We start from the raw sequence: 12,097 nt of genomic DNA, 5'->3' as shown, positions 1-12,097 counted from the left end.
GGCCTGTTTTCCCCAACAATAAAAAACAGAGTATGAAAATAATATGTTCTAACATTGTTCCTAACATAATTCTACCACCTTTTCTCTCCTTAAACTCCCTTTTTATCTCTTTCTTTCTATCTGTACCTGCTGTTAGGGCTGCTCGATTATGACAAAAAACATAATCACGATTATTTTGGCCAATATTGAGATCCCGATTATTTANAAGCCTTTTTGTTATCATGTTTGTTCCCCCCTCGTGGGTTTTTGATCTTATTTAATAAAGATATTTGTTAACCCCTTCACTGCTGTCTGCACTTGGGTTCTGTTCACCACATCTGTGACAGAACGAACCGATCCGTATTGAACCCAGGAGACAGCATGGATGCAACCCGATCTCGCCAGGCTCACCTCCTTTGCGGTCTGTGCCAAGGGGACTCCGACCTCAACGACTTCGTCGATGAGTTCCTGGAGGCAGCAGAGGAGGTGGTCTTTGGGGAGGCAGAACTGGCGGTCCTCTTTAACGCCGGCCTCAGGGACCCACTTTCGCGGGCGGAGATGAGAATGCTGAGACCGCTGGACTTCGATCGCGTAGTTAGATACGCCATGAACCGGCCGGAGTCAAGGGGGTTGCGCCCTGCAGATCGGGGTCGTGGGCATAACCGTGCTGTCCACCTCACCCTCGGCAGCCTCTCCACCGCCAGAGAGCCTCCGTGGCAGGCGGGGACGTAGGGAGTCGTGGGACTCCTCGTCCGACTCCTCCAGCACAGAGCTAGTCACACCCCCGTCACCTCCCTACAGCCGGCCACATGTCCAGTGGGCCGGTCCAGGTGGAAGAAGCCGAGGAGGGGGTCGCACACGGACCTTGATGTGATACTAAGAGTAAGTCATTTGTAATTTTAACAAGCACCGTTTTTGTGATATGATGGGGCCTAAACCTGACATAAATGTTTTGCAGATGTTTTGAGCCAGGAGGACTTTTCATCTTTGTTGTAAAGCATTGCAGCTTTTCTTTAGAGGTAATTGACTCTTTTCACACTTCCGGATGTGAAGGTTTGTCATAGTTGGGTAAAGGTGGAAGTGTGAAAAGGGTCCAAATTGCTTATACTGAAACATAAGCAGCTGTCTGAGGTCGTACATTTACAATTGTACTTGTTCTGTCAGTTGTCTCTGAGACAAAATACTCACCTACAAAAGATCTGAAAATATGGAGCCGTTTCTTTTTTTTCAGCTGAAACACAAAACAGTCAGAATGTCAGTGTTTATAAAGAAAAAGCAGGTAGCTAAGTATGAGTGAGAAGCTGAATAGTATAAGGTTATTTACCTCTTCAAATAGAAAAACATGTATCCATAATTTTCTATGGTGTTGGAAGCTTTTGACCACGTGACGGATTTCACAGTGTCGTCATCACAGCTAAGCCATTCAGCTCCACAAGGATCACGAATGTTGTTGACGTAGTGACCTGTAAGACAGATGACCTTATTTAATAGACGGTAAATGAACAAATGAAGAACAAACATAACTGTGTGAACACGCAAACTTACCAGAATGCAGACTTGAACCATAATGAGACACAACCCCGCTGAGCTTATAGGATGCGTCGGCCTGTTTTCCCCAACAATAAAAAACAGAGTATGAAAATAATATGTTCTAACATTGTTCCTAACATAATTCTACCACCTTTTCTCTCCTTAAACTCCCTTTTTATCTCTTTCTTTCTATCTGTACCTGCTGTTGTTTAGCATTTGTTTTGATATGTGCCTGCTGGGTAGCTTCCTTGCTGTATAAATCTGCTGCCTGCTCACAGCTGTCTGACCCTAAATAAAAAACAACTCAAACATTTAAAGAACATTCACAAATCCTTAAGGAATAATCATTTAGAATCACTGCACTTTGATTTTTACTTTAATAGGATACCGGCAATCTGGCTTCTGTAATATCATGACCATTTTTGTGAAATAAAATTCTCGACACTCTGACTTATACTAAGTATAAGATTTGTCAAAGTTTCTGTTCACTGTCTACAAAAAGCTCTTATAAGCTCTTTGAAAAAAAAAAAACTCTTTGAAAAACCGTAAGCAGTACCTGTGAAGCTGGCCAGACTGAGCTCTTCAGGCACGGCCAGACGGCCTTTGATCTTTCTCGCTGTGAACATGTCAAACCTCATCACAAGAAGAACCAGGACCCTGTAGAGAAATTAAAATCAGAATCTTATTTTTATCTGTCAAAGTAATAACTGTAAAAGTAACTATCTGTAAAAGAAATAGTTAAAGTAATAACTATCAAACTCTGATCAACAAGGTGTTTTACCTGGGAAGCGTCTGGATCTCCACACTTTCAAAGGCTTGGGTCCCCAAGCACTTGTCACAGCGGCACTCTAACTGAGATGTCTGGGAGAGAAAAATCAATCAAATCATGGGATCTCAGTATTAATATTATAATTTAACTTTTTTTCAGAATTGACACTTACTGCAAAGTACTGCTGTAGGCTCTCGATGAGGGACTTCTGAGGAAAAATTACCAAAGACAGGCAATTGACTTCCTCTGTAGAGCAACTTTGGTTCCCACAGCTAACAGACAAACAAGACCAAAGACAAATTTAAGTTTGTAATATTAGATTTCTGGAAAGTATTCTGGAAGTATCTAAACAACTCTTTAAACATTTTAACAAATGTGTGCAGGTTAGCATGTGTGATGTAATTACGTCTCGCAGGTGCGCAGGCGGTTGACCCTGAATTCCAGGTTTGCTACAGGGCTACGAAACATCATTTCTGCTTGCTGGCACATCACAGCCTCATCTTTCAACTGAGCCAGGAGGGTTATAAGGAACTCATGGGCGTCCTTGGAGAAGACAAGAGAAGTTTAAATTAAGAGCCAAGGAGAAGTTACCAAAAATACAATTTCAATTATTCCAATAAGCCCATGATTTTCAATGTAATACATTTATGCGACCCCTACCTGATGATCATTACCCACAAAAAATGGATTCCTAATAGCGATGCAATCTTTGACAGCTGCCAGTAGATGTTTCCTCAGAATATTCTGTGTCTTATTCAGCCTGGCGAAATAAAGGTCATAAAAAGCTCTGGAAAGACATACAGTTATTTCATTTGTATGGAACATGCGTCTTATTCAGCAGTTTAGATGGGAAAATGTTTAATATAAATGATTAAATGTGGTTTAATCACTATTAGATTTACCTGAGCATTTCGGATCCAGGCTCATTCTTCCAAGTGTTCTCTTGTAAAACTATGTCCTTTATGATTGGTGGAATGCTGAGTAAGCACTGGAGGGTGGAGTTCATATAACATGTGTTCTCGATGTTTGGAAAACTGTCAGCGAAACAGAAAGTGTTCAGTCATAGGACAGCTTTGATACCCACAGTCTAACACTACTTGTTTAATAGAATCCGTATCTAATAATTATAAAAAACTCACCCCATGTACTTTACATTGAATATTTGCTTCTGTCCATCATAATCATTCTCTTGTTGATGCTTTGGAGGTTCAGTACTGCACTGAATCAATTGCAGTATTTCTTCTTGTGTAAGCTCATCTGAATCCTCCTCCACACTGGACAGTATAAGGCTAAGAGAAAACCATAAATGCATTATACAGTGCTTGGCACGTCCATCGAATGCTTTGATTTCGTTCACGATATTTTTGTACTTACTCGTCGTAAACAGAGAGTACATGCAGGCAGCGAAGATCTGTAAAGACAATAAAGTTTCAATCAATATTATATCATGCATCAAACAGTGAGATCGTCCAAACATTTATCATTTTTTCTTACCTCTCACAGCTCCTGCGTCTAGGTGTGTGAGCGGAAGACCAGAAGTATCACTGCTGCAGCTGGTGTATGTGAAGGACGCCAGAGGACTGACGCTCCGCTCTTCATCAAAATCTGTAAGAGACGATGCGAATCATTACAATTCAGTAACATTTAGGTCCCCAGTAGAAGTCTAAAAGTTATGCAATTATAGGAATGACCCACATACCTCTGGATACATCTTCCAGCTCATATGCCAAGTATTTACTGGCATAAAACAGATCATCTTCCTCAGAGGAGTAGAAGGTCTCAGATGAGGTGATAGAAGGTGCATGCATCTTCTCTAATACAAAATATTCTGAAGAAAAGAGCATGGCATATGTTAAATATCATACATGACATTTGAAAGGCTACAGAAAAGTCTGGAATCAACTGTAATATTCTCTTACCTTCGAGAATATCTCTATTCTTCTGTGCAGCTGGCAGATAAACCTCATCGCTGTTGTCAGAGGTTTCGCTGCCCAAGATCATGGCTGCACCTCCCAATACAGTGGGTGGCTTCGGTGGAGCGGGCACTGTAGAGTCAGTCTTACAGGATCGTTTAGACTGACTTATCGACATCTTCACCTTCAGACGGGCCATGAAACCAAATTTTTTGGTATTCTGAGTCTTGATGGCAGAAGATTCAGAAACCTTTTGCGTCTCGCTGGATGGAGGTGTTGACACCGTCTGAGTCTTACTAGATGAAAGCTCATAGACGTCATCTTCAGGAGACTCTTTTGAGGTGGAAGAAGCACAGGGAAAGAAGCAACGGAAGACTTTTTTCAAAGCTCGTCGCAGCCTTCCCTTCTTCTTCTTCTTGTCTTTTCCCATCTTGAACTGAGTATCTTGATTATTGTTAGCAGCTTCCATTGTCGTATTCTTTTAACCAGAGAGAGAAAGAAAAGAAAACATGTTATTTAACATAATACGGCAAATAAAAAACACATTATATAAATTAGTGGATCAAATTAGTGGTGACATTTTTTTTAATACCTGAAAATCACATACTGTAACAGAAATAACAAAACACTTTTTAGTTTTCAACACTTTCAGTAATTAAATTTACAGCTACTCAAACATTTCTTTACTAAAATAATCCATGTTTTTAAATTGTTTTTTGCATTTTTAGTTACTGAACCTTAGAGCAGTGGTTATCAAACTGTGGTACCTGTACACATGGGACATTGGAAACAATATATCAATAATAAATTGATTTAAATTTTGTTTTAAAATGGAATTTCAAATATTTTATAAGATGGATTTGACACACTATGTGAAAAGACAGAAAGACTGATCACCCCCGGTCACATTTTCTGTCTGTTTATACAGATATTCTCTAAATTTGTATGCAAATATCTAAGCGTATTCTTAATAAACATTTCTGTCTTTGATATATAGAGTTTACACATCATCTTACTTCAAAATATTGTTGTTGTAGATGAAATTGAAAAACAAGATGCATCGAAACAAATCGCGAGAAGAAAAGTGAAGATTCACAGGTTTACTTTTAGCGTGGTTTGCGTTTGCGATTAACGTTAGTCGGTTGTAACAACTTGGAAATGTCTCATTTTAACAAATATGTGTACTTAATCTGAAACGTTTGATTACCACTGCCTTTTCGATAACAACAGAAGCTAAAATATTGATTTTTAATAGCTATTTTGGCTGAATATTTGACCTACCTCAACGCCAAGAGTGCTGAACAGTAACGTTAAAAGAGCCAAACATTAGATATCATCTAATGCCTTTATGACGTTTAGAACTTTTGCACTTGACGACCAGTGTGCAGCTCACGTGCATAGCAACGCGTTCAGTCAGAAAAGCATTTAAACGTTTGCACAATAAAACATTTTAATGAACTTTTTCTGTAAAAAAAAATAGTGCCTCCCTTTACATATATTAGTTGACTGAGAGATGAAAACATCGTGTGAAGACAAATTAAACCCGTTTCCCTGAAAATGACCAACAACACTAGACCATAATTATTGCCTCGATTAAGAGTCAATATTTGTTCAGGTGTGCGAATTATTAAAGACGATATTTTGCACAAATCCTTACAGATATTTTACTTAACAAATGTAAAGATTGTTTTTAAATTTACTTAATAAAATCCAAAAAGGTTTCAGGATGAGTTTGGAACATCGTATTTTTATTCAAAATGTCATCAATATAAAAACTGTAAAAACCGTACTATCATATGTATTTATATAGCCATTTTGCTCGATTGCTTCTGTTTTCTACAATTTACTAGACTATTTTAAAACAGGAGTGAAAGATTGATCGAAGAAAACATAAAAATACGACTTACTGGATATACATGTTGCCCATCAGATTATAGAAGACTATGAAATTTAACAACATGTCTAAACTATACCCACAACGAGCTATCGTCATATAATTTAACACGTCTTTACCCTGCTGTCCTAGAAAAATCCCCCAAAATAGCTTGTAAGGAAATTAATGGCGCACCCTACTGGTTGCAAATTGTACTGCAAAACTAAATGTGCTAACTTTTACAATTTATGCCACTTTAGCTCACTACTACTAAACATCACTACTCATCACTACTTTTTCAGTTTCTTGGTTACTCTCAAACACACAATTCCTGCAGATTCCCTGTTTAGAAGCAGATGTAGCTTAAACTCACATTACAGACAGTGCTTGATAAGCAGAATAAATCATTTTATAGATTGTTTTTTGTATTTTTGTTGGTAATGTTTTGCTTTCTATTATTGGTGCTAACTGCTAACAACTTGTACAAAATATCCATGTTCTCATAAGAAAATGAGAATTCTTGTCAAATCTCATCAATAACACCAAATTTGCTGTTATTGGCACACTTTGTAGAAAATGCCTTCACAAAGCTGACAGTTTGTCACACTGTAACTCCTGTGCGGTACATTTCCCATTATCTGTGTTCTTAGTTGAAACCAGTAATCTATAACATATATCATATAAATGACATTTTATTAAGATCATATTAATAGTAGCACAGTAAGCAGAAGAGCATGTGAAAAACATTGAATCATTAGTTAAAGCATCTATATTTCCTGTAGCTCAGTGATTAGAGCGTGGCACCAGCAACGCCAAGGTCATAGGTTCGATCCAAGGGATTGCACATACTCAGAAACAAATGATAAAAGCGTCTGCCAAATGCATACTTGTAAATTTCGCTTTTTCACCCGCAAAAAAATGTTTAAAAATTATTGTGAAAATGCTGTAAATGTTTTAAGAGTTGTAACTTAACATAGTACAACAGAAAATATAGATTTACATATTTGAGTGCTATAGTGTAATAAGTAGAAAGACATATCTGTGCCGTCTTCTCCTGCCCCAACCCTTAGTGCCATTTTTTTGTTTCGGCCACTGCCCCTCAAAATGTCTGTGCACGGCCCTGCTTTTTGGTGCATTTCTGGTTCTGATAACGCTTTACTTTTAACCAAACTTAAATAAAATCTTACAGTACATCTTGACCACTTAGTCTCAATAATCCTCACTGAACAGAATGCCTACAAATGAAAAACTCTTTTATAAAACACTTGACTGGATTTGATAACACGTTTATTGTAGATAAACTGCACCATGGCTAGAAATGACTGAATCAATGCTACATTAGACATAAATGGTTGATCATTAACATAGGCCTACTACTAAAGGTGCTTTTAATAAAAACGTGAACATGTTGATTTAGGTTGCATACACTTTTATTTTCCGGAACAAAGCCACAAATGTGGCAAACATTTCAAATATTTGTTCTTCCATGTTTTTAAATTCCCTTTTCTGTTCTTTCAGAGAGGAAACAACACTAACTGACAACATCAACTATCAAAGAGAGGTTCTACAAATGGCTTCTGTCCGTTTTAAAGACACCGGTTTGGACTTATTGAACATTCGTAAAAGGCAAAAACATTAACTCTGTTCCCTTTGTCAAAGATTTCAATGTGGTACAAATACCAGTGTCACATATGGAAAAACACTGCTCCAGGAGGAAGGCACAATTAACAGAACAACAGAACAAAGCAGTTGTTCCCTCGAAAGAAACAGTGAAGTTATTTCAGGTAAAAGCAGGAAATAACTACATGAACAGGCATGATTTCTTACACGCAGAAGAAAAGAACAAACACAATTCTCGACTACAAAACCTCAGAGGAATCCCTGCTCTGTACTAAATGTAACCTATACATTGGTTCCACTATAGTGAGGAATATAATCTCTACATGTCCATATTTCTCGCATTAACACGTTTTTCACTCTGGACTTAATGAGCAACAATTAAACATTATTAATATCACTGAGCAAATACAAGAATACCACAATCTGTTGTGCAATACTTCAGAGACTGTCAGTATTTTTCCTTTCATAAAAAAACTAAAGGGAGAGATTACCATGGTTGCAAATGATAAAAGTATTTAGCAATAGATAGGTTGGAAAAGCCCTTTCTATGTATTTTACCATCTTTTTTGTAGCTTGTACTGCATGTACTACAAACTTCATAATGAAAACAAACCAAAGGCTGCATAACAATGATTACTCTGAATACATCCACTGACGATAGTTACAATCTGGTCTGAAAAGAAAGTCTAAGCAGATGCAAAATAGTAACTTCTGGTCAAGAAGAAATGAAGTACGGCTTATTAGTGAAAAACAAGGACACAATACACTTGGCATATGACAAGAGACAAATTTCAGAATTTAGACCTGATAAAAGTTTAGGTCTAGTACCTAATGCATCTTAAATTTGATGTGCTACACATAAAACCTAAATTCAACTGATGAACAAAAATTTCTTAAACAACCAACTGGAATTTTATGATTCACTGCTGTTCTTCATTCTTCACGAAAAGCAGACTTCATCTACACACAAAAAAACCGCTCTGACTGACATCTGTTTGAGATGACTACAAGGACTTCTGGTTGAGTAGACCACAATCTAAACAACAAACAATAACTGAAAAGCTGTACCAAATGAACAAAAGAAAATAAATGTAAACTGATAATGCCTCTTAAAAAGATTAACATAAAATATGAAAACATAATACAACTATAAAATAAAATGTCTTTAAAAATTCAACACAGCAATGATCTTTGTGTGTGACACGCTAAATAAGTGCATGTATTTGACTTTGGCACTGGATACACTGAAGTTACAAAAAAAAAGAGATGCAAACAACACACAGGCAAAAACAGCAGAGTTTACAGATTAAAGTGCTAGACACCAATACTGAAGTGCATGCAAACAGTACGGTTAGTTTTTTATCTCTGCCTTTTGCCTGTTGACCGAAAGTAAATGCGAGACGACATCTATGACACGTTCTCGATATTGACTAATTTCCCTTGGATCCCATTTCAGCTATATAGCAACCGTAGTCCGGTAAAAAGAAGTTCAAGTGGTTTGTGGTCCACGGTTCCAAGTTTGGGTTAATGGATGGCTGGTTGAACTCATGGTTGAAGCTCATGGCACCTGTGAGACATCACCAGCGACCGCTGACACTGGCCATGTCTGCGTGGAACTGGCGCGACAGGCGACCGCTGGCTCCGCCTTCTAGGAAAGAGGAGCGAATGTTGGGCGTGTCAAAGAGCTTCCTCCGGCTCTTACTCAACTCTGAGGAGACATTTAAATATGATAAACATGATTAATCTCTAATGTCTCTAATAAGATCACATACACATTAAATACAATTTTGTTATATTTGTCTATCGTTTTTTACTGAATAAAAGCACACATATATTTACACTGATTCAACATTGAATTAAACATCAACATTATAACATTGCCAACTTTTGGATGGCATCTTGGATGTGCTTTTCTTTACTTAGCTTGCTGCAATGCATTCTGGGATTGAAAATACATTTCTGGCTTAAAATTCTAGATGGTCAGTGTTAGAAGAAATGCAGTTTCTGTCGTTGCTATACGCTTTTCATTACAAAGCAGTGACTTCATTTCTTCCACATGATTTGTTTTTGTTTATCCTTTCTGTCCGTCTAATGAAATGACTGACCTGAGATCGCCAGCAACATTTTCCTGCGAGCGCCGAATGTCGTGATTCCCAGCTCCTTTAGATCTTGATCCGTCAGTGTGACAAACATTTGCAGGTCAATCTATTAAGAGAACACACGCATAGATACGCACTCAACACAAATGAACAAACAGACAAACAAGGCAGATTTTCACATCAATGGCTTTGTTCATGAATCACCTCCTGCTGTTGGAAGATGTCCGTGTATTTGCCTAGGCCGAGCTTGCTGAAAAGCTCAGGGAGTTCTGTTCCTTTAAGGGAGGAACTGAGGGAGCAGCCATTACTGCCCGACAGAGAAATACTGTCCATGTAATTTCTGCTGCTCAGATACTGCTCACCTACTGACCCACACGTAAAGAGAACAAGCAGGACATAGGTTGTGTGTTAGTATGTGACTAATGTGATTCTGAACCATTTTATTGCACATACAAGCATCACCACGTTTTGGGTGGGCTCTGGGGGTCCCCAAGATTTGCAGGGCGCTAATGGAGCAAGCTCAAGAAATAAAATCTTAAAAGTCTTACTAGATTTGTTCTTCGTTCTATTTGGGCTGCTGACAGCAGGTGAAAATTCGGAGTTTCCGGAAAGTCTGTTTCCATTGATGTTAGCGTTTCCATTGCGATCCCCCCAGCTGTCGGAATCTGTGCCGTTGCACAAACTTTCCTTACTCCCAGAGTTTGACACAGACAGATGAGAATCCTGAGAAACATCAATGTACAACACAAACAGAGAGCCTTTTTAATTCAACAAAAACAACATTTTCACAACTAAACAACAAAAGTAACAGTTTTTAACCTTTAGATACAGACTGACTACACTGATCTGAAATCAGGCTGCGTGTACTGTAATTTGTGTGCGTTTACCTCATATGTTGTGCTCATGCTGGGCTTGTATGGCACATGGTTTGCCCTGCGCAGCTCTTTCATGCCCTCGGCTGGCATTGATTTGGAGAAGCCCAAGCCGCTCCAGGTATCCGTGGGGGTCCGAATCTCAGTCACAACTGGCTTCTTTAACATGGCTACACAAAAACAGAACAAGTTATATGATGTAACTGTATAACCACAATTTAACCGGTGAACATTTAAAGTCAAGTCTCACCTTTAGTGGCCAGAAGCTTCTTTTTTTCATAGTCAAAAGCCTAAACAGACAGAAAAACAAAGAGTGAGCGAGTTTAGTTAGTGTACACTTGAATGTGAGGCATATGTGTGTGAGGGTGTGTTTTTGTACCTGTATATGAGGGGCGAGTCTTCTTTCGGCAGCTCTCTCACTTCCTGGTGCTCTTTTATCAGCCATCGTGTTCTCGCAATCTGAATCTGCTAACACACACTCCACGCTAAATACACACATACACATACACACACACACAATATGATGGTCACCTCATAGCAATATGTTCATTTTACTTCTGCAATTTAAATAAAACTAAATACTCAAGAAAGGTCCAGTAGGGTTTGATTTCTTGCATTTGGGATTGATTGGATTATTAAATATGGCCATTCCATTCAAGAAAAACATCCAGACCTGTAGACTGCTAAAACTGCTAAAACAATGCTGAGACTGCTAAAACAATGCTATTTGGTTGATACGAAACATTTTACTATATGACTTCAGAGGAAAGATGTTTTAAAGATGCCGACTTCGAGTGAATTTATGACTGAACATACTGCAGAAGTGAGTTCTTGGTTCTCTGGAGAAGTTCCACTGTTTGTCGTTTCCCTGACGATGTTGTGCAAGAGGCCAGCATCTGCTTTAGCTCAATCCCATTGGCTGAATGAGACGGGCTTCTGGGCATGCCCACTTCAACAAACGTGTCTGAGCCTGATACAAACACACAAAAGCAAACATTTCAATATTGAGGCATTCATACTAATGTAAAACAAACAAAGAATAAAACGCAAAATTCATTCAAAAATGGCTAAATTAAGCTTTTAAAAAACTGCATGAGAGTTTTTTTTAATTCTACATGGAATGAATGCTTGACATAAAATTGAATACCACAGAAGTAAACCACATAAAACATACAACTGAGAAAGAAAGAAAGAACTTTTATACCTTCATCTGTTGATTTAGTAGACATGGATTCTGATTGGGTGTGTCCAATAACTTCCTGGCCCGTGTCACAGTGGGCGGGGTTCAGCGATACAGAGGACATTCGACTGTACACAGAACTACCAAGCTACACCACAAACAAACACAACAGCATCCAACAGAAACACGCACGGGAAGCACAATGAGTCTAAAACAAAACAGGTGCACACACAAACAAGCTCTGATGACCGTTAAAAGTTTC

The 12,097-nt window shown here is 38.4% G+C and overlaps 2 protein-coding genes across 3 annotated transcripts in view; both read right to left on the bottom strand.

Annotated features, from left to right (window-relative positions):
• Positions 1–1,206: 1,206 nt before the first annotated feature.
• On the bottom strand, positions 1,207–7,366 carry LOC130559816 (ubiquitin carboxyl-terminal hydrolase 37-like). The gene is made up of 16 exons (XM_057343096.1): positions 6,099–7,366; positions 4,198–4,669; positions 3,978–4,106; positions 3,773–3,883; positions 3,653–3,689; positions 3,418–3,567; positions 3,181–3,312; positions 2,939–3,065; positions 2,685–2,821; positions 2,451–2,550; positions 2,291–2,370; positions 2,066–2,166; positions 1,709–1,797; positions 1,525–1,585; positions 1,304–1,442; positions 1,207–1,210 (listed from the first exon to the last, which is right to left on the bottom strand). Exons 2-16 carry the CDS (start codon positions 4,658–4,660, stop codon positions 1,207–1,209), a joined length of 1,860 nt encoding a protein of 619 aa, XP_057199079.1. The 5' UTR covers positions 4,661–4,669; positions 6,099–7,366.
• Positions 7,367–7,476: 110 nt separating this feature from the next.
• Positions 7,477–12,097, bottom strand: part of bicc1a (BicC family RNA binding protein 1a) — a 32,288-nt gene continuing 27,667 nt past the window's right edge. The window contains exons 13-21 of one of the 2 annotated variants that reach the window (XM_057343364.1): positions 11,860–11,983; positions 11,472–11,625; positions 11,035–11,140; positions 10,906–10,945; positions 10,671–10,825; positions 10,332–10,506; positions 9,988–10,145; positions 9,790–9,889; positions 7,477–9,392 (exon numbers count right to left, since the gene is read on the bottom strand). In XM_057343364.1, the coding sequence (XP_057199347.1) occupies positions 9,262–9,392; positions 9,790–9,889; positions 9,988–10,145; positions 10,332–10,506; positions 10,671–10,825; positions 10,906–10,945; positions 11,035–11,140; positions 11,472–11,625; positions 11,860–11,983 (1,143 nt within the window). In that variant the 3' untranslated portion in view covers positions 7,477–9,261. Of the gene's footprint in view, positions 9,393–9,789; positions 9,890–9,987; positions 10,149–10,331; positions 10,507–10,670; positions 10,826–10,905; positions 10,946–11,034; positions 11,141–11,471; positions 11,626–11,859; positions 11,984–12,097 lie in introns of both variants that reach the window. The other variant, XM_057343363.1, reaches the window with a different exon arrangement.

The sequence above is a fragment of the Triplophysa rosa genome, linkage group LG10 (assembly GCF_024868665.1).
Source record: "Triplophysa rosa linkage group LG10, Trosa_1v2, whole genome shotgun sequence".
Lineage (NCBI taxonomy): Eukaryota > Metazoa > Chordata > Actinopteri > Cypriniformes > Nemacheilidae > Triplophysa > Triplophysa rosa.
This window is presented reverse-complemented; position numbering and strand designations above follow the sequence as displayed.